Source organism: Capricornis sumatraensis, chromosome 13 (genome assembly GCF_032405125.1).
Source record: "Capricornis sumatraensis isolate serow.1 chromosome 13, serow.2, whole genome shotgun sequence".
NCBI classification, from domain to species: Eukaryota; Metazoa; Chordata; class Mammalia; order Artiodactyla; family Bovidae; genus Capricornis; species Capricornis sumatraensis.
Genome location: NC_091081.1, coordinates 31,557,552 through 31,579,697, shown reverse-complemented (window position 1 = coordinate 31,579,697; position 22,146 = coordinate 31,557,552). Strand labels below are relative to the sequence as shown.

Sequence of the window (22,146 nt, the reverse complement as noted above, 5' to 3'; positions counted from 1 at the left end):
GATTGAGGAAGGATTTTAGACACAAATACCATTTCCTGCCAGATAATCTTTTACCGCCCCTCTACCTGCCCACCCCACCACCAAAAAAATTCTAGAAATATTTCCTAAAAGAGAGAAAAGAAATTTTAAAGATAAATATTTTTATAGTTGAGTTGGGCTTTGTTTGGCTTTGTTTCTTCCTGTAAACAAATACTCACATGTCCACTTCATTGTATGACTAAGTTGGTATCATTAGGCTGGGACTGGGTGTGTGTACGTGGGGGTGTGCATGTCTGTTGGGACGTGGGTGTGTATCACATGTGTACTTAAATGTTAGAAAAGACACTGCAGCCTAAGGTTGAAGGAGAGATGATTTTAAAAATCACCACGTATAGAAAAGCAGCAGGAATAGTGGGGGGCTTGTGCTACAAAGATCTAAACAGCCCTTGTAATAGGGTGTCTGCTCTAAATGGACCCTTTGCTTGATTGTTTCCCTGAATTAGAGGATTCCTTGCTGAAGGCACAAGACCATTGAAGGAAGTAAAGCATCTGGTTTGTTTTGTAATGAGAAGCAGGAATGCAAGGTCCACGCTCTTAATAATAAACAAACAGGACATTGTATGCCATCATCACAGGATGTCCTTCCTTCAACAGAGGACGGACTGGGGCTGGAGGAAAAGCCGGACAGGGCTCCCAACGAAGAGCTCCACTAATTACTGCCTCTGTCTGCTTTCCACTTGCAGTGATCAGTTCCACATTCTCTTTAAGAAACAGATTAATGCTCTACATTTTGCAAACACACTCCTTTGCCTGTGGGTTTTGGGGAGGGGAGAAAAGGCAAAGAAATTTCAGTCTGTAGGATTATAACTTTTTCGTATTTCCCTATTTACTAAATAATTGAAAGAGGGAAGTCAGTTTTACTAACTATGAACTTTAATAATCAGGGGAAATGGACGCTTACAAATTTGGGGGCGGGACGGGCGGGGGGTTGGGGGGAAGGAGTCCTTTATTTCCCAAGCAATAGCTTGAGGACTAGACAGCTCTATCTTATTTCATAACATGCAAATTAATTGCTCTTTTTCACGTGCTCTTTTCAAGTAAGTTTTGTAAACTCTCTAACTGGACCTGAACCGAGGAACTCCAACAAGTTTAGATCCTTTTTAGGTTTCCCTGAATTTAAGGAATGTGCGCCCCCTCACAAAGCCGCAGCAGGAAGGAGGGCGGTCTGGAGTCTTTAGAATACAATACAGTCCGAGTCTACGCGGAGGTTAAGTGCCTTCAAAGGGAAGTCACGATTCCAAGTAAATGTTGAAATTCAGATACGGAGAGAGGAAGCTCTGGGCGCTCGCGGGCTGGGGGGAAAGCCCTAGGCTGAGCTCGACGCGGCTTGGCCAGGTGCGGCCACGCCCCCTCTTCAGGCGACTGGTAGGAGTGAATCACGAATGGGAAATCTGCAAGCTGGGAGGGGGTAAGGGCCGAGCCGCCGGCCGGGTTAACCCAGACTGTAAGCGCAGCCGTGACACTCGGCCCTCCAGTGTCGCGGAGAGGCAGAGCAGCGCGGCACCTGTCCGCGCCGGGAGCCGGGACGCGGGCGCGGGCGGCCGAGCAGAAGGGCACCGCCGCGGTGCGCGCCAGCCTTCGGCCCGGAGGGGACGCGGAGCACTGCGGACTGTTTAGGCATGAGCGACATTTATCTCAGATGTTGGATATTTGCTTGGAAAAACGTGTGGGTACGACCTTGGTAAGGAACTTGATCTTGTTTTTCATTCTGAAATTGATCTGAAAACTCCCCCCACCCCTTTTCGGCTAACGTAGTCGCAGTATAAACCAGAAATGCTTCTGCTTTTGGGCACTTAGCACTGTCAAACGTTTATAAGACTTTTTCCTTATGAATCATTAACCCTTTCAGTTCTAGGCATAATTGTCAGTTCATTGAAATTTCAATAGTGACTCCGGCCCACCCCCGTCCAACAAAGTAACTATTCCGCGTTGGCTTAATTTTAAATTTTGGTTTTATTTTAACACTTATGTGGCATCGTGACTGTACGTGTCGCAACTACGTAGACTTAAGCACGTTTGTTTCAATCGTGACTGAGGGAAGGACAACTTCGCATCTGATTTTTTTTAAAAAGGGGGGGTCATCATATTTAGAGAAGAAACAGAGTGGAAAAGCCACCCTGAAGGACTTGGACAGTGTTGTGTTTACATTCTAACGAGGACACGTTCTTACAGGGAAATAATACCCTACTCCTTTTTAATACGTTCCTACTTTTCCCCCCACACGTCTGTATGGGAAAACACTGCAGACGTTGTTTACCTTTTTACCCCCTCTCTCTCTCTTTGGAAAGCACTTTTCCTGCGTGTGAGGAGGGGATTTGCGGGAATACCCTTATCACTTTACAAGTGGAAGCAGAGCTTGTCTTCTGAGTTTTCTATATTTGTTGTAACTTTAGTTACAGTAAACTGTAGCCCATCAGTGACTTCTGGGAATTCGTACACTTTCAGATTTAAATGGAAAGTGCTATTTGTAGCTGAGGGCTCCCTAAAGGAATTCTCTTTAGGGAATTCTATTGAACAGTTTTATGTTTTGTTTTTGCTTTTTCAATCTGGCGTGAGATACCCACAGTCAAAAGAAACTGTGGGGAGTTTGCCCCCTGTCCCCCACCCCCATCTTTCCTCCTCTTTTCCTATGGTCCAAATGGTTTCTGAAAAGCTGCAGCTCAGTGATGCTGGCAGGATGCAGTCCTTTTCAGCCTTCCATGTGAGAGGATGAAAGAGATCGCGCTGCAGAGGGGGTGTGGGGGGGGGCAAGTTGTTTTGAAAGTTGTTTTGAGTTGGGAGCTGGTGGGAAAGTTCAGTCTTCCCCATTTGGAAAAGGCAGGCTGGGTTCCGCTCCTGCACCACACGCGCTTTCCATTTTTAGCTTCATTCAGAGGCAGACAGAGCTCCTTCCTCTTCCTCTCCTTGTTTGTGACACTTTTCTGAGGCAGCTTTTCCACAGCGTTGAGGGTCTGGCGGCCATGACCCCAGGCGTCCTGGGACAGAGGACTGGGCGCCCACAACATTTTTCTGCTGTGAGAGGTAAAGCCAGGGATTGTTCGGAGGTGGTTCTTTTCTTTTTTAAACTTTGTCCCCCAATGAGGTTGCCACATTCTTTGTTGTTGTTGTTAAAGGATAGCATTTAAAAACCTTGCTTCTCCAAGGCAATCTTTATACGGCTTTTTGGCTCTTACTCAACTGTACCAAGCACTCTGCATCTGCTTTTAAAGTCTTCAGACGACTGTATTAGTCATAGCCTCTCAGAGGAGCCACGGGACAATGGGGATTAAAGGCCTTTCCCTTCTCTTCCAGGCTGCCCCCAAGTGTAGCTCCAGTGCTGTGAAGGTTCCAGGGTTGGCAGAAGGGACCGAAGGGACCATGAAAATGGACATGGAGGACGCGGATATGACTCTGTGGACAGAGGCTGAGTTTGAGGAGAAGTGTACATACATTGTGAATGACCACCCCTGGGATTCTGGTGTGGAAGGAGGCACTTCGGTTCAGGCGGAGGCTTCCTTACCGAGGAATCTACTTTTCAAATGTGCCACAAACACCAAAGAGGTAAGCCTCTGGTTTCTTGCTGAAGAAGATTGGCACCTGATGCCAAATCTCCCTACTTGCCTTTGAGGCCTTGTATATCTGTGAGAATCTGTAAGTATCAGTAAATAATTGATCACTTAATTCACTTCTTTCATTGCCTTCTCTTGCCCTAAGTCTATCCCTGCTTATTTTCTCCAGCTCTTGACTATTCCATATTAATCAGTAAACAGTTAAATCTTTTGGCAAGTTGACATGTCTTAGAAAAGCCGAATTGCAGCATGGGGTGGGTGAAATTGTCAGCAGCTTCGAGAAAGTTTCCTGGCCGCTCTGGACTCACTGGCCCTCATCACCCAGTACAGTTGCTTTGGAGGGAGAAAACTTTTTCTTTGAAAAAAATGTTTTCCACGTTTCTTTTGTCTCCTTTTGGTCACGAGATGGCTTTAGTCTCTTTTTAACGAGCCAGCTTTATTAGCTGGGTTTCTAAAATTATTCTCAAAACCTTGACGTGTTTATGAACTGAAGTGATGGTGTAAACTGAGAAGAGGTTCATGTAAAAGTGTCCTCTGTCCGGATGACTTCAGAGCTAACCAGTGTTTATCTGCAGCAGCTCCCTTGCTCTGGCAGGGCTGGCAGGCCGATTCCTTCTTAGCCTCTGAAGTGGGTACACTCTTTGTTGTTTCAAAGGGGTTGAAAACCCAAACTTGGAATGAGCAAAGGATTTGTGTTTACCCTTTTATATAATGATTATAGCAAGGCGTGATGTTTAGCTGTGAAAAAACTTGCAGAACCACTTCTTGTTTTGAGAATTCAGCTACTGCAGTTGCTCTCGTGGGTCGACTGCAGGGCTGAGTTGAAGGAATTGACCCCACCACAGACTTACCACCACCATTCCTGTGGCTCACTGTCAGTCTGTCACTGCCTTCAGAAAGTCGTGACAGGGGGCTCTTTTGCTGTAGGAGTCCAGAATTCCATCCTGAGACTGTTCATTACAACCATGTCAAATCACTTTCCTCCTTCCCGAAGGAACAGTATTTGAAGGCTTTGAGAGCTGATTTGGGAAATACTTTGTCTCTTTCCTGTTGGGGTGTCTGAGTTCAGTGTTGTTAGTGAGGGGTGACACAGCTGTCTAAAATTAAATAGAGCAACTCTGCTTTGGGTTTCATTAAAACTCAACTCCCCCCTCCCACCTCCCCGTTTTTCCTACTGGGAGAGAGGAGGCTGATTTCATGAAAAGCAAAATTTAAATTGTATTTGTATGTGAACATTACCAAAAACTTGACCCCAGAAGTCGGCCTTAATTACACCTTTTTTGTGAAAGTAACACCCTTTTCTATAGAAAGTCTTTTAGTATGTGGCCCGTGGAATCAGTGTAGGATTTGTTTGGGTCTGTAAGGTTTGTCTGTGGCTTTAAAAAGTGTAGCATTTTTTCCCAGATCAAATTTGACCAAATACTGGTCCGTTCCCAGATTTTAATTGTGTTGTGTTGCCCTGTCCAGCCGCTTGGGATTAAAGTCAAGCCCTCCACTCTGGTTCATCCTTGCCTTTTAGTTCTGTAGTATTGTCCTCATTTTAGCTCTTAGCCTGTCTTTCAATTTTCATCACTCTATTTAAAATAATAGCTAAATAGAAAAAAAAATGCCCTTAGATCATTAGTCCAAAGTTCAAAAGACTAAGCACGTACTTAAGGTGTATACTTGGAGGCAGAGCCAGACTTGGAGCAAAGTTCTTCAGACTTTCCATCTAATGCTTCTACACTGTGCTACACTGGCCCCTCTTGGTGTCACTGTGGTTTTATTTATCGTCTTAACATACTTCAGACCAATCCTTTATTAAGCTTGTTTGGCGTTTTTTCATTGCATGTTTAACTCCTTATTTCGTAGTTCAGCACTGAAAATGCATACAGTACCTATATCCTTCAGAACAAACCTAGTAAGAAGTCAGGGTTCTCTTATTCTATTTTCTCCTATTTGATTTTACCGACATGCTTGAAGAGAACAGTATGTCTTTAGTCCTTCATCATAAAAGTAAGCAGGAAACCAGCTTCAATGTAATACTGGCCTAAGCTCCCTCTGTAATGTGTACCTGCTTTCCTGTTTCTCCTTCCTTCCTTTTTGCATTTTGGAAAAGGACAGCTCCTTCAGGATGGTGAAAGAGAACTGTGAAATTGAGCCATTGAGCGTATGATAGCTACAAACCAGTTCTAGGACAGGAACCTTCAGAATGGATGAAATGTTTACATTATCATTATTCAGTTAGTTCTTTTAGTCCCACAAGCCGTGGAAAGAGGAAAAAAGCCTTTGTACATGTAGTTTTTATCTGACTGATGTATCTTGCCCTTCTTTAAATGTTTTCATTTAAGTAGCAGAAGATGTTACATTATGTACTGATGTGCTGACATCCTGGGGATTTTTTTTTAACAAGACCATTTTTCATTATGAATTTGTGCTATGTGTCAGCACCTTTTTTTTTTTTTCTGGTTTAAAAACAAAACATACAAACCATATTTCTGATCTTGACCCTCATTTTTAGATTTAGTTTAGAATCATTTTGCACCTTTAATGAGGCTGTTCTTACTTCCTATTTCCAAAACGCAAACCAAATATAGATGTTCTATTCAAAAAACTTTTAAAACTTTTTAAACTGCTGGGTTATTCTTTTAGGGGGATTTTCCCCTTGATCTCCTGAAATAATCTACTGTGAATACTTGAACACAGAAAGATTGATTTAAACACTTCTGTTCTAGAAGCCGTAGCCTGAACTGAGCTTGCTTACATTGAATTCAGAGGCTCTGTGGCTCTGAGCCTGAACTCCAGAGTCGTGTGGCAATTAAACATCAGGCAATGATGGGGACTCAGTGTCCGTTTTGATTGAAGTCCATTATTAAGTCATCTGTAAAAAGTATCTCGCCGTAATATGCAGTTCCCTCTTCATACTGCCTTTTATTGGGAGACCGTGTAACCAGGCATTTCCTTTAATATAAAGATAATTAAGGAAACTTGCCAAAAACATCTCTTTCCACTCCACCCCCTTTTAAAAACAATGGAGTAAAGTGCAGGCTGAAGTCTTGGTTCACTACAGAGCACTAACCATCTCAATGCAAATATCCTTGTATTCAAAATAGAATTTTAATCTAATGAGTCATTTTTTTGAGGGGGAGGGGAAGAGGTAGCTAGTAATTAAAATGATTTTAATATAATTTGGGGTGAGGATACTTAAACCATCGTTAGACCTGAATGATATTTCTGCTTGAAACTCAATGAGATTCATGTGTATTCATATATTCGTAAAGAGGGAATTCGCTTTAAAAAAAAATTATTCTCCTTACTATCAAACTTTCATTCAGCACTCCTAGTCCACCCATACTAAGTTGTGACATCTTCATTTCGTAAAATGGAAAACAAGCCCTATTTTTTGTCTGCAGGTCTTGGACTTCAGGGTATGTTGTGTAACTGAGGCTGTTGATAGATCCGTAGGGGTCAGCCCAGCACAGAACGCACAGCTGGGAAGAACAGGCCGGCAGGGAAGTGTGAAGGCCAGCATCCTCTCGCTGGTAGATTTATGGGAGGCACACAGGAGTCCCGGCCCAGCAATGATGCTTTAGGACCCTGGTCAGTTCCAGTGAAGTTTCGTTCCTGAGCTTAGGTGAACACATTCTTAATTAGGCCTTCTAGTTACTGGGAAATTCAAGGCACACACCAGGTTTCCCTACATTATGTGCTGGCTCCAAGGATAGAACGTTGTTGGTTGTTGGCTAAGATTCACATCCAAATCTTTCCAGGGCCAGAGGGAGAAGTAGGACTTAGTCACTTACTTCCCATTAAAAACTATCCTGGTTCTGATCCCCGCTCCGGTTACCTGGCTGAGCTCAGGAGTCTTAGAGCTGGAATCTTAGTTATAGCTCTTATGTCCTCTTTGAATAATTTCTCAGATAAGGATCTGAGATGAAGGTGCTGATTGTGAGATAGGGTGCTGAACTGGGAATGGACAGAGATAGTATATGAGCTAAACAGTTCCTTCCAGCCTCAAAATTCTATGATTTGGTGTCTCTATTTATTCATGTGTGAGTATATAAGTACCCAAAGCTCTATGGATCTCAGAACTTAAAATATTAGTGTTCTGTCTCACTTGTAAAGATAATCTGGTATTGAGGCTCTTTTATTTGTTTGGGACTTGAGGATTTCCCTAGACCTCCCTTTCCAGACAAATTGCTCTCCTGTCTTACCTGGCGAGTTGTATTTGTATGGCTATTGATGGAGCCCTTTAATGCCCTCTCATATTTTCTCCAGTGACTTTCCTATGGCTGCCCTCAAAGATGTTTGGTGGCGTGTGTCTTCTGCAAATTCTTTTGTAGGAACAAGTTGCTGGTTGACTTCTTTCAGACCATAAGAAAGTGTTGTATATTTTCTTAGTGTAGGATTGAGAGCTGAATACGAAGCCCATTGGTTAAAAGAATGGCAATTCAGGAGAAAAACCCTGACCTCGATGTCATACTATTTGTTGGTAATCAAGCTCTGACTCCCAAGACATTGTCTGCAAGAGACTGTAATTTAAAACAAAGTTGATAAACCAGTTGAGTACCTTTTTAAAAATTACTGCTTTAAAGTGGATATGTTGAAAATATCAACTGCTAATTATTGGCTCACCAGTGAATGACATTATTTGTTTTTCCTGTTTGTCATTTTAATATTATGGAATAATCACTCAGATATGAATGCCAAGTGATTTCTGCCATAAAAGCCAATTCCATGAATTTTTCAAATTCATTTCAATAATATGTAATAAACAATAACCTCTGAATAAGTCTACCTAAGCTCTAGGACGTTTTTTTTAACTCAAGACTTTTATAAAGTACTCCTCAGAGCTATACTGCCAACATATGCCAATAACGATGAACTGTTATTGAAAGGGCAGATAGATGTAAATGAGGCAGGGGAGGAGAATGAAATGAACATCTGCTTTTTTCAGCTCTTGCCAGAAATTCATAACGGACCAAAAATAACACTCGAGCTCACCAGCCTTGTTTCAACTTGTGTTGGGTATAGGAAATTTTCTTTTTTTCTGTCTTTCCAGTCTGGGTATGCTCCATTGGCTTGATTATTTAATATTAAATTTTTAAAATTAATTTTTAAGTCATGTATATGAGAAAGACTGGTCTGTCACAAGCGTGTAGGTGTGTTCTGTATCCTTTTAAACAAAGATTTCAGTTGTTGATGAGATTTAATGAAGTATCAGTGTATATCAAAACCAAAATCTTAAATTCCACTGCAAACATTTATTGATTCATATATAAAGGCCTACCGTTTCAGGTGCACAGTTAGAAAGGAGCCACCAGGGATAATAAAAACGGGAAATAAGTATGTTTTTACCTCTCCTCTTGGTCCATATCAATAAGGCATTCAGTAAGTGATTTGTAGGCTGTTTTGGGTGAAAAGAAAATCAAAATGGGAAAGTGAGTGAATAAAAAAACAAAACAAAATGTACTGCAAAATGTTGTAAGGGACTGTTACAGAGTTCTTTTGAATAATGATGAATCGCTTCCTGATTAGTGGTTGGTGACTTTTTTTTTAAACCCCATCCCCCACCCCAAGAAATTTACCATCAGGGAGGAACTGGTATAGTTAACATGTTTCTTTTTAGCAAGGCCCTCCAAAGTCAAATGTGTGATCCATCCAGTCTAAGAAAGTCATTTCCTCAGATCTTAGAACCCACAGCTCTCCTAGGTATAAATCCCATTTCAAAGGAAGACTTTTGACCACTGGTTGAGCAGAAGATGCTAGAGAATAGCAAAGTTACTTGAAAGAATTTCCTTCTACCAAAGAGAACTTACAAGTTATAAATAAAGGGGGGGAAAAAAAAAAACCTCATCTGGAATGAAAAAAATATATTATGTTTTGTTTCTGGTTCCTTAGGCCTTTGTGGAACAACCAAAGAACATTACTTTGGTTTCTGAGGTTAAAACTATTTTATTCCCCTTAAGTACACTGTATTTATGGTTTGAGGGAGAAGAAGAAATAGGAAACTAGGAACGGGCTAAAATGATCTAACCTTGACTGTCTAATTCTACAGCATTCGAAACTCATTCTAAACCGGAATGGTTTTACCCACTCTGTTCTTCTAGCATAAAAAGTATTAATAAAAAATATTGGACCCTCAGTCACCAGAGAACTAGACTGTTATACTTGGCTGAATATTTGCTGATCATCTGTGAGTTTAACAGATAGTCTTCCCCAAAAGTCAAGCTCGTTAATTATATAGGCACCATTAATGTCTGCTCTCCATAGCACAATTTTGTTATTGGCGGTATTACCATTTGACAATTCAGTTCATTGAAATGAAAAGATCGATTCATATTTTACTGTTGAACTCACTGTTTCATGTGTTTTACCCCCTTTAGATTACTGGAGTGGTGAGTAAAGAATACATACCAAAGGGAACACGTTTTGGACCTCTAATAGGTGAAATCTACACCAGTGATACAGTTCCCAAGAACGCCAACCGGAAATATTTTTGGCGGGTAAGTAGGGAAATTTTTCCCTACTCATTAAGTATTAGGGGGAAAAAATGAAACTAAAATTGCTGGGTCACTTCCTTTTTCAACTGTCCTGGAGCTCCCCACAATATTCAGGGTCCCCATGGACACAGGGAATTCTAAGCAATTGTGACGAAACTGGTTCAAAATTCAGCCTGGGAAACACAGCTTGAAGGTAGTTGGGGTGAAGGAGGTGGTCTGTGTGAATCTTAATTTTTGCGATTCATTAGAGTTTTGTGATGAAAGGAAACAGTTTGCTGCTTGCTTCAAGGGTAAGTTCATTTGCATTTCTGTGCAAGGAAGTAGTAATGAGTCACCTTAGATTTCACCCCTTCTTGATTTCTTGCTGACTTAACTTTAATTGAATGGACTAATTGAATGGACGAGTAATCACAAATGAATTACCTTGAAAATAAATGCCATTTAGGAAGGATGAATAGAAGATGGTACTGGAGGAATGGAAATGGACTACAAGACTCATCCTGTTTAAATGCATCTGTACCATGAAACTACTGGATTTGACAGTACATAAGTTATTCCATAGTGTAAGGGAGATGCTTACAACATTCAAGATGATAAACTTTGCTTTAACATCCCATCTAGTCAATCCAGTTTCCTTTGGAATATCACAGTTAGAAAGAATCTCACAGGTGAGCTAATTAGATAGAATCTTTCAGTAAAAGACCCTGGATGAGAATGAATAGAAAAAAGTGGACGTTTTCCATTTTCCCATCCATGTCTCTGGATACTCCATTTCCTCAATTAGAAAATAAATTTAAAAGCAATTATATGTATGTATATAGACTTGCATAAAATGTACATGATTCCTGGGAAACCTTTATTGAAATTCTTTCAAGAAACAGTTGCATGATGGCAACAAAAACTGTATTATACTTGTTTAGTCGCTAAGTTGTGTCCTATTCTTTTGTGACCCCATGGGCTGTAGCCCACCAGGCCCCTCTGTCCATGGGATTTCCCAGGGAAGAATACTGGAGTGGATTGCCATTCCCTTCTCCAGGAGATCTTCCCGACCCAGGGATTGAACCTGTGTCTCGTGCATTGGTGGGCAGATTCTTGACCACTGAGCCACCGGGGAAGTCCATATTATACTTACTCTGGTCGGATTTTCCGAGAATGCTTATATTTTTTGGACAAGTATTTTTATAAAAGACCTATATTTTGTGATCACCTAGAAGCTGTCCTAAGAAACAAGCTTTTTTTTTTTAAACCCAGGAAGTTTTGTGTTTTAAGAAATCTATTTTACTATTTTCCGAACAAAAGAGATCACTGAGAATTTTCCACTATGAATTGCGTGCTCACAAATTTAATAATTACTCATACTTAAAATACATGTAATACCTGACTAATAATGGGTAAAATGTGAGTGCACTTTTGCCTTTATTGCCAATAAGGTCTTCTGAGAAGTGAGCCATAGATGTTTGTAATTCTTGAGTCTAAGGTCTGAATTAAAACAATCCAGTATTAGTCTGGTTAATGCATGGTCCTTTCAAAAAAAAATGACAAGAAATATTTAAGAACCTCCTATCTCTGTCTCAGTTCCCTAGTTTATTGAAGATTTACTCTTAAGTAGCTGAAATGCTTTCCCTGAGAGGATTTATTTGAATTGGTCCTTCACATGCAAAGGATACTGTAGGAGATAACTCCCCACATGTTGTTAAAAGCATTCTGATTTTGTTGGCAGGAATATGAACATCTGTTGTGAGGAAAGAAAAAGTTTCATGCAAATTACACACAGAAGAGAAGGGATGTTCAAGTTGAGAAACCAGTGACATTTCTTGTAACTGTGCTATGAGTCAGCACGTTTTTAATCTTCTTGATAATATATGGAAATAAAGGGAGGGTGATAGGCAGCAGTGTTCATCTGACGTATCATTATTTTATTTTCTTGTGGGTGGGTGTGTGTGTGTGTGGGTGTGTGTGTGTGTGTGTGTGTGTGTGTGTGTGTGACTTCATGGCATCGACATTTCTGTTTTAAAATGAGGATACAGTAAATTGTAGACTGTGGAAGACTGACTGGAATCAACATACCCGTAGCTTTAGAAAGCAGTTTCCGCCCAGCGAAGAGTGCAAGAGTGATGGAACCCCGTGTTCCTGGAAGTTTGCACATCAGAGTAAACAAACTTGAAAACCCCTCTTGATAGCAGAATTCACCCAGCCTTGTTCCATTTTCTCTTAACAAAACACACCGCAAAAGCTCTCACAAGCTGCTTTGATGAAGCCACATGTATTTCCCCCTTCACAATTTACAGGAAGTTACTCTTAAAAGAAAGTGATTCTGGTGTTTACTGCCTGTGTTAAAGGGACAGAGTTCCTTTTTGTCTCTGATAACGTTTGAGCGAAATACAGAAACACTTTAGAGATTAACATAGTCAGTATGTGACTAAGAACAAAGCAATGACCTGCTGTCCGGTTAGAGCAAAACTTCTGCTGTGAATCATGCCCTATGACTTGGAGCCTCCAAGATGCAGAAAACCAGGTATTGCTTGTATATGTGTAAGGATCTTTCTTAAGTCTGAAGATGAGATTGGTATATCTTAAAAAGAGGGAAAGAGAAACTTTCTGGGGAAGGTAAAGGGTCTGTTTATAGTCGTTTCAGTAAGACTTTACCTTTTTACTGAGTGGCCTGAAGATATCTGCTAACCAGAAGTAGTATTACTTTAGGACAAACTTTGAATTTCTCATTTTGTATTGCTTTTAAAGAACAACATGGTTTTTTCCTCTTCTTCCAAAAACACAAACCCTGTGGCTCTGTGAGTGGTGTCTTAGCCAACCTCCTCACAGATAAGAGGGTTCCCTCTCCCTTCCTCAGCCTTGGAAGAAAAGCGCAAGGCCAAACACATTAATCAAGAGGAAAAGTGACTTCTCAGTAGACTGTCAGATGCTGGCTTCTGTCCCAGTGTTCACTTTGTTATGGCAGGTGAACTTCACCTTGGCCCCACCCAGCGTTTCCACAAAAAGGCAAAGTTCCAAGTATTCATATGAATAAGTGTTACTGCTGGACTATGAGGCTTGGGGGTGGAGGATGTTTGCAGAGTTTAAGCCTTGGGCGGGGGTGTAGGAAACGGCAAGTACAGAGGCCATAGAAAAAGCTGAGAGACTCAGTTTGACGTACTCAGTCGGGTTGGTCTAATACCTAGTGACTCAAAGCATTAAAAGTCAGAATGATCGGAACTCAAGCCAGTAGTGTTGCCTGTGTGCCATTCACTGCGCTACCAGATAGAGTACTAGGTGCGGCAGCTCCTTAAACCAAATCTTGTGTTTCATTCTTTGTAGCTTTTCCCCAAACATGAAAAGACCCTAAAACTGAAATGGAAAAGGTAACTGACAAAGCGTGCCTCCCTTGTTTCCTCCCTTATTTTTGCTGATTCAAGATAACTCCGGCTAAACTGATTTCCTTTTCTAATGAGGCAGTCAGGGACCAGAAATCACACTTGCTGTGTTTATTCTCAGAAGTGCTGGCAAGCTTTCCGTTGCACTGGGGGCTTTCTTTTCCATGTCTCTCTTCTCTTTTGCGCAGATCTATTCCAGAGGGGAGCTTCACCACTTCATTGATGGCTTTAATGAGGAGAAGAGCAACTGGCTGCGCTACGTGAACCCAGCACACTCTGCCCGGGAGCAGAACCTGGCCGCCTGTCAGAACGGCATGAACATCTACTTCTACACCATTAAGCCCATCCCTGCCAACCAGGAGCTTCTTGTGTGGTACTGCCGGGACTTTGCAGAAAGGCTTCACTACCCTTATCCCGGAGAGCTGACAATGATGAATCTCAGTAAGTGGATTACAGAAAAAAAAAATTTAAAATGCTAGTAATGTCAGTTCTGCCCCCTTTGCACTAATAACATGTTGTTTAATTACATGGCTTCATTTGATGGGCCAAGTACGTGGCTTAAACTCAGCACTGGGGAGAGAAAAACAATTTTTTTCAGTCTCTATTCGCTATAATGGAACTTGATCATTTAAAATCTACTAAGAACAACTCTGAATGTACAGGAAGAAATAAAGGTCCAATGCTAATCTGTCCAAAAGGGGACAGGTAGGATTCTATTGTAATAGAGATTAGTTCTGACATGCCGAGGATGAAAGGTATAGCTCCTGTTTGTGGTAATTTGTCAGTGCTTAAAATATGCTTTGAAATGTAGATGCGCATTTGGTTATCAAGTTATGGTCTGATGTGAAACATAAATTGTTTCTAAAAAAACTTGGAGCTATAATTTTTCAAATCTTATTCAAAATGGATTTTATATCTTCGTTTCCTTCCTTATGGTAAAAACCTAATTATCTGATCTCCTGATCGGTATTACAGTAACCACCTATCACTTTTATCTTAACAAATTTTCAGTTCCTTAGGTTTATAAGCTTTTACTTTTCTATCGGTTAAAGTTGCTGTCATGACCTCTCTGCAAAAGGCTACTTTGTTTTAGTCATTCTCAAGTGATCTCTAGGAATGATGTAAGATTTACCATAAAATTCCAACCTGTTGTAACTATAGTTGTATATTCTCAGACTGCTTTTAAAGCAGATTTTTAAAATCAGCTCCTTTTGGTTTCAGAGTTTGGCATCTAAATGCTGAAATTTTTGTAAGCTTTTTTTTTGATCTCATTTCCAACATAAGGAGAAGTTGGAAGAACAGTACAAAGAATTCCCAGAAACACTTTACCCAGATTCATCAATCATCCCTATGCTGTCCCATTTGCTTTATCTGGAGTCTAAATTGTTTTAGTTCACATTTTGGCCTTTGAGACCTTTGGGATGGATGTTAATATTAACATAAATTAGAATTTGACTTAAATTTTTAGCCAATTAACAAACCAATTACTTATCCTAGTCAGGTATAATCCAACTCTATAGCTATTTGGTACTCACCCCACACTGTCTAGTTGACTGCTCTCCCAGTGATCTCAAGACTATATTTGTAGTTTTCTGAAAAGCTGAGGCTATAAAAGCTTAAAGACCTCTACCATAATATCTTTAAATTTGTGTTTGTGGTCCTTATGTACACACAAATAGTGCACCCTTGAGGTTTGGGGAAAAAACCTTGAAATGTTTGGAAACAAATTGGCTTCCAGCTTGAGCATAGTAGGTATAATCAGGTCCTGGCCAATGGTGGTGGGTCTTTTCCCTCGTCTCTCAAGCACTCGCAAGAGTCCCCATTGTATCACTAGTGCCCAGCGTCCCAGGAGCCCTTCTGCTCTCTCCCCCTCTGAGGTGCCAGGCCCAGTGGTAAAAGGCAGCTTGCACTCCAGCAGGCCATCTCCCAGGAACATGCGCTGCTGCTTCCTGGCTTTCTCAGCATAGCCGCAGCTTCCTCTTGAGGGTCTCCTCCCATTCCTTGAGCTTCATCATTCATGGATTCAGAAAAAAGACTGATTTTTTATTTTCTTTGAACTGTAACTCCATTTTAAAAGACCCACCTTGGTGACTTTTGCAGTAACCACAAAGAAGTTTTTTCACATACATCCCTCACCTCCTTCTGCACAAAGAAAGGTCCTAAAGGCCTTGCATTTTTATTCCCCAGCAAAAGGCTCAGCACAGAATTTTTCAGGTTCAAATGGTTATTCTTTGAGCTCTGAAGGAACTGTCACGTTCTCTATGAAATGACACCTTTGTTCCCTCAAATATGTGTCGTCGTTTATACAGAGTTTTTTCTAAATGGTGGTTGAACATTTTCAGGTACCCATTCACTGTCCAGTATTCGTAGTGCAGAATGAAAGTTCACAATAACCAGTCACAGTAAGCCAAGACTCCTGCTGCCTGTTGTGAAACCAGTTGTCTTAGGTGTGGTAACACGATTGAGATGCTGATCAGGAAAATTTCCACTATTTCATCAGGCCTAACAGGTAGATTGTGTCTTCAAATGAGTTGTGTTGGGTTCCATGTTTCATGCACAGTAGAGGCCTGTGTCAGAGTCTCTGTGAGGGCTTTAAACTGGCAGTGATGGTTCAGTTGGTAGAGTTTTGAGGAGAAGAGATTTGAAGAAAACTGAGGTCAAGAAAAATAAGTAGCCAGAAATCACATATAGTTATTAAAAAAAAAAAGGAGTAGGAATTATTAGGTTTAAGTCTTATCCTCCCAAAGTTTTTTTTTTTTGGTATATTTTTTTTTTCAGTCTATCTAACTAGCCCATCTAGAAAACAGTTGACCAAATTATAGACTTCTAAATGTTAATCTGCTTTCTCAGTTTCAGTTGAAAACAGACTTTGTTTTGCCTACTGCAGAACTTCTAGGTTCTTTCTTATAGTCTTGGGGGTTCTTATTATAGATCGAAAATGTGAGTCGGCATAATTAAGCCATTCAGAGCCTTCAGAAGCAGTTCACTCTTGAAATGACTCCGTCCGCCTACAGCCATTAAAGAATTAAGAACAAAAACAGATCTTGATTTTCTTTTTCAAGTTAACTCAAGCTGCTGCTGAGTGGGAGAGTCAGAAATGACACCAGCTCCACTGATTACTCAGCTACTGAAGGATGGTTTTTTTTCAATATGCCTTCATGTAGGCTCCATGAGGGCTTCCCAGACACCACTGGTGGTAAAGAACCCATATGCCAGTGCTGGTAGATATAAAAGACGGGCTCGATCCCTGGATCAGGAAGATCCCCTGGAGGAGGGCACAGCAATCCATTCTAGTACTCTTGCCAGGAGAATCCCATGGACAGAGGAGCCTGGCAGGCTGCAGTCCGTAGGGTCGCACAGATTCGAACACAACTGAAGTGACTTAGCAGACATGTGCACAGATTCCATGACTGACACATTAGAACACCTGAGGGGGCTGATACTGCTCTCCGGATATTTTTTTTTTTTTAATAGGAAACAAATGTGTTTTTGTGAAGGTGTAAGAGATACTGAACATTTATCATGGAGCTATGATACGCTAGGCACACTCTGCTCAGTATTTTGCATAGAAAATAATAAATTCCAACTTTTTCTTGTTGGCTTGCTTGTTAGCTTTGCAGAAGTTCAATAATTGGATTATGGAGATGCTCAGCAATAACACCTGACTAAATAGGAGGGCAGTGCTATGGACAGATTAAAACTTCCTGCTTATAACTTTAATTTATTGAATTTTAGAACCCAGAGAGTGTTGAAGCTACTAGAAAAAATTAGGAGACTTAGATGTACTTTGCCACATAAAAATGGCAGCAAGTTGTGATGGTGAAGTTTCTGTGTTTTCTTTTTTTTTCCAGGGTTATGTCTTTTTTTTTTTAACCTGAGCCTATATGGTTGCCTCCAAATCATTCTTTTTTTGCCTCAAAATTCCCTCCTGTGGCTGTGAGATGCCTTGCCTATCAGCTTTCCAACTTAGTTGTCTCTCTTCTTTTACCATTTCAGCTTTAAAAAACAAAAGTGACAATTTGAACTTCCTGCCTGCTGAGCCTCACTGAAAGACTGATATTGGCCTGATAAGGGGGTATTTATTTTGGTTTCGTGGCTTCAGAAATCCCTCTCCCTCAACAAGCTTTCCATCACTGCCCCCATCAGCATCTTCCCTGATAGCGTCTGGGCTGTGTTTATTCTGGAGCTTCGGGCTCACCCGGGAGTAACTGATAACAGCCAGCAGAGATAACATTCTGAGGGGGCTCTCAAACTGGAACCGAATCCCTCAAGCCTGTCAGCCTAGAGAATGGATTTGAAGAGTTCAGACTCTGGAGTCCACAGAGTTCATTTCTATAGACCTATCAGGTATCAAGCCTAGAGTTCTTCTCCATTAAATCAAGCAGGGACAACAAAATGATGCTTTTACGGAGGCTTAGCAATGTCCCCCGAGCCTGTCTTCTTCTCAGGCTGAGGCCAAGAGCTCTCCTGCCTCTCATGGCATCTATACAAACCCACAGCTGATCCTTCGTCTCTCCCTACTCTGAGGGCAAGTGTGCAGGCTGGAGTGCCTACCAGCCAGTAACCAGACCTCCAACCAAGCAGCTTGTATTTTACTTTTGGTTTCCAGGGAAGGCTGAGCAAGGAGTGGTCGGTTTTCCCAGCTCTGGCTGGTTGGTGCCTTCCCGAAAGCATCTTTCGTTCTGCGTGTTTGGAGGGAGCAGTGCTGGTGGCATGGCCTGGAGAACCTGTCGTAAACAGGCTCTGTTTAAGAACATTGCTGCTGTTCCTCAACAGTCTATTTACCGAGTAATAATATGCCATCTTTTGGAATAAGTGTGTTCATCTTTGCTGCCTGTTTTCTTTGGTGCTCTAAGTAATTGAACTGGCTCGGAAAGTGCCATTTGTGGTTTGGCAGCGATGACTATGTAACACCTTGTGATTCCGGGGGACAGCATTACTGGGAGCCTGGTGAGACCCAGAGCCTCAGTGAAATTCTGGTGTTGTCAGCAAATCCAGAGGAAGGGTTCACATCACCTTGCTAATCGGTTTGACAGAGGCAGTTTGAACAGGATTTTATCAAATTCGTATTAAACAAGAATGGAGGTGAAAATTGATGACTGCTTATTACTTGAAATGAGTCTTCATCTTTCACATCTGGTTCACAGGGTGTGCTGATTTCCTTTAGGTAAACTCTGACTTTTATTAACCTGTGACACCCCACACCCAGTATTTCATGGAGATACGCTCCTATTCTAGATTGAACAGGACTGTTCTATCATGAGGTTCCTACCAGTGGAAACAGTCATCCAAACGATGTTATTCATTTGACTGATGCCACCGGTGACCCGCTTTTGCTGAGGAGGAACTGGAGTGGCATGAGCCTTCCAGAATGAGTGGGTGTTGAGAAGCCAGGTGGCCCTCTTGGGGAAGCTGGGGCTCAGGTTTGCTCAAGGAGAGAGAAGCCTGGGCAATGTCGCTTCAATTTTCTATCTCCCTCTGAGTAATCATCACCCTTTCTTTATTTCAGCACAAACCCAGGGCCGTCCAAAGCAGCAGAGCACTGAGAGGCATGAACTGTGCCCCAAGAGTGTCCCGAAGAGAGAGTACAGCGTCAAAGAGATCCTGAAACTGGACTCCCGCCCTTCCAAAGGGAAGGACCTGCACCGCTCCAACATTTCTCCCCTCACTTCCGAGAAGGACGCGGATGACTTCAGGAAAGACGGGAGCCCGGAGATGCCCTTCTACCCGCGCGTGGTGTACCCAATTCGCGCCCCGCTCCCGGAAGACTTTCTGAAAGCACCCCTGGGATGCTACGGGATGGAGCGGCCGCCCTACGTCACTCACTCCCCCATACCGTCGTCCGCGACGCCCAGCCCCTCGGCGCGCAGCAGCCCGGACCGGAGCCTGCAGAGCTGCAGCCCGCACAGCAGCCCCGGGAACACGGTGTCGCCGCTGGCCCCCGGCCCCCAGGAGGCCCGCGACTCCTACGCCTACTTGAATGCCCCCTACGGGGCCGCCTCCGAGGGGCTGGGCTCCTTCGCCGGCTACGGGCCGCCCACCCACCTGCCGCCCGCCTTCATCCCCTCCTACAATGCGCACTATCCCAAGTTCCTGCTGCCCCCTTACGGCATGAATTGCAACGGCCTGGGCGCTGCCGTGGGCAACATCAACAGCCTCAACAGCTTCGGCCTCTTCCCGAGGCTGTACCCGGTGTACAGCAGCCTCTTGGGCGGGGGCGGCCTGCCTCCCCCGATGCTGGCGCCCCCCTCGCTCCCCAGCTCGCTGCCCTCAGAGGGGGCGCGCCGCCTGCTGCAGCCCGAGCACCCCCGGGAGGTGCTGGTGCCCGCGCCGCACAGTGCCTTCTCCCTCCCCGGGGCGGCCGCCAGCCTGAAGGACAAGGCCTGCACCCCCACCAGCGGCTCCCCGACGGCCGGGACCGCCGCCACGGCTGAGCACGTGGTGCAGCCCAAAGCTACCTCAGCGGCCGCTGCGGCCCCCGGAGGCGAGGAGGCCGTGAATCTCATCAAGAACAAAAGAAACATGACTGGCTACAAGACGCTCCCCTACCCGCTGAAGAAGCAGAACGGCAAGATCAAGTATGAGTGCAACGTCTGCGCCAAGACTTTCGGGCAGCTCTCAAATCTGAAGGTAGGCCTGGCGGGGTTACCCCCACCCCCCAAAACGCGCGGTCTGTCCCCGGGAGGACACACAGCGCGCCTGAGTACTTAAACCTCCCGCGGGTTGTAGATTGCGGTTTTCTCCGTGTAAGACCCAGGCATGGCATCGTCGGCCATGCAGCTTGGGACCCGTTACTTCCCCTCCCCCAAGTGTCTTCTGATTAATAAACATCTGGGGTTTGGGCTGGAGGATCAGTGTGGAGTCCCTGCCTAGCTTGTGACTTTTCTTTAGCTCAGACACGACAGTGTTCTGAAACTCACATTGGGGTTTGATTTGTTCTAAGACTTCACCTTGGTGCTTAAGAGGTTTGCATCCTAAATGCCCTGAGTCTTTGAGCCGGGACATTCACTCTTACAGCCTGCAGAGTGGGAGCCAAGCTAAGGTGTTGTGGCTTCTTCCCAGGTCCACCTCAGAGTGCACAGTGGAGAACGACCTTTCAAATGCCAGACGTGCAACAAGGGCTTCACTCAGCTTGCCCATCTGCAGAAACACTACCTGGTACACACAGGAGAGAAGCCACATGAATGCCAGGTGGGCAGTGTTTTCTGGGTAGAACTTTTCGACCTTTGCAGACAGTGTCTCAGCAGTCACCCTCCTGGTGTCCTAAACCAGCACAAGAATTCTGCCTTCCTTAGGCTGCTGATGAGATGACACAGCCGGCTTCCACTGGGTGGACAATGGTCGGGGAGGGAAACACCACCCTGTGGGAGTGTCCCCACGTTGCCATATTTGCCTAACGCTGCGGTGAGGGGCCACAGGGAGTTTTCTTTCCCCTCCCAGGTTGTCCTGTGTGGGTGGGCAGCTGGCACCTCCCCTTGGCAGCTCTTAACCTTCTAGTCTCCATCCTCCCTTCTCTGCCTCCCTCCCCACACTGCAGGTTTGCCACAAGCGATTTAGCAGTACCAGCAATCTCAAGACCCACCTGCGACTCCACTCCGGAGAGAAACCTTACCAGTGCAAGGTGTGTCCTGCCAAGTTCACCCAGTTTGTGCACCTGAAACTCCACAAGCGCCTACACACCCGGGAGCGGCCCCACAAGTGCGCCCACTGCCACAAGAGCTACATCCATTTCTGCAGCCTCAGGGTCCACCTGAAGGGGCACTGTCCTGTGGCCCCAGCCACTGTGCTGCCTCTGGAGGACCTGACCAGAATCAACGAAGAAATTGAGAAGTTTGACATCAGCGACAATGCTGACCGGCTGGAGGACATGGAGGACAACATCGACGTGACCTCTGTGGTGGAAAACGAGATTCTGGCCGTGGTCAGAAAAGAGAAGGAAGAAACTGGCCTGAAAGTGTCTTTGCAGAGAAACATGGGAAATGGACTGCTCTCAGGGTGTAGCCTCTATGAGTCAACAGAGCCGCCCCTCCTGAAGTTGCCTCACAGCAACCCACTACCTCTGGGACCTGTAAAGGTCAAACAAGAAACAGTTGAACCTATGGATCCTTAAGATTTTCAGAAAACAAAAGGTGTTTTGTCTTGTTTCTTAACTTACGACTTGGCGAGTCAGGGTGCCCGTCGCAAGCGCTTGTACATAATTCCAGTTCTGCAAAGCTCTCCCTGACAGCAGATGGTTTCCCTCACTTCTCTGGAATTAAAGAAGGAACCCCAAAGTTACTGAAATCTCAGGGCATAAATGAGGCAAAGACAATATATATACCTATTATATATACTTACTTACACCCCATCTATATATTTGAACCTGTTGTATTTTGAATATTTGTGTGAATATGTTTGCATAGCCTCCCCATTGCTAAGACTATTGCCTAGCCATAATTATTTTTTCAATGATAATCCTTCATAATTTATTATACAATTTATCATTCAAAAAGCAATAATTAAAAAAGTTTACAATGACTGGAAGAATTCCTTGTAATTTGAGTTAAGTGTTATATTTTTGTCTGGTGGCCATTCTTTGTAGATAATTTCTGCACATCTGTTTTAAGTATCTAAGATTTAGTAAACAGATAACATTACTTCAGTCAACCTCCCTCTATAATAATGGTTTGAAAGTGAGGTTTGAGTATTGCCAAAGTTAGGCAGTTGATG

The 22,146-nt window shown here is 43.3% G+C and overlaps 1 protein-coding gene across 1 annotated transcript; it reads left to right on the top strand.

Moving 5' to 3' along the window:
* The first annotated feature begins 1,678 nt into the window (after positions 1 to 1,678).
* PRDM1 (PR/SET domain 1) lies at positions 1,679 to 21,789 on the top strand. The gene is made up of 7 exons (XM_068985405.1): positions 1,679 to 1,720; positions 3,331 to 3,579; positions 9,953 to 10,072; positions 13,626 to 13,878; positions 18,947 to 20,067; positions 20,500 to 20,628; positions 20,975 to 21,789. The coding sequence occupies exons 1-7, from the start codon at positions 1,679 to 1,681 to the stop codon at positions 21,545 to 21,547; spliced, it is 2,487 nt and encodes an 828-aa protein (XP_068841506.1). The 3' UTR covers positions 21,548 to 21,789.
* The last annotated feature ends 357 nt before the right edge of the window (positions 21,790 to 22,146 follow it).

Bases quoted from the DNA above. Each gene is read 5' to 3' on its own strand.
- PRDM1 (XM_068985405.1), top strand. From the start codon at position 1,679: ATGTTGGATATTTGCTTGGAAAAACGTGTGGGTACGACCTTG. The intron at 1,721-3,330 runs GTAAGGAACTTG...CTTCTCTTCCAG, and splicing joins AACGTGTGGGTACGACCTTG to GCTGCCCCCAAGTGTAGCTC. The intron at 20,068-20,499 runs GTAGGCCTGGCG...GCTTCTTCCCAG, and splicing joins GGCAGCTCTCAAATCTGAAG to GTCCACCTCAGAGTGCACAG.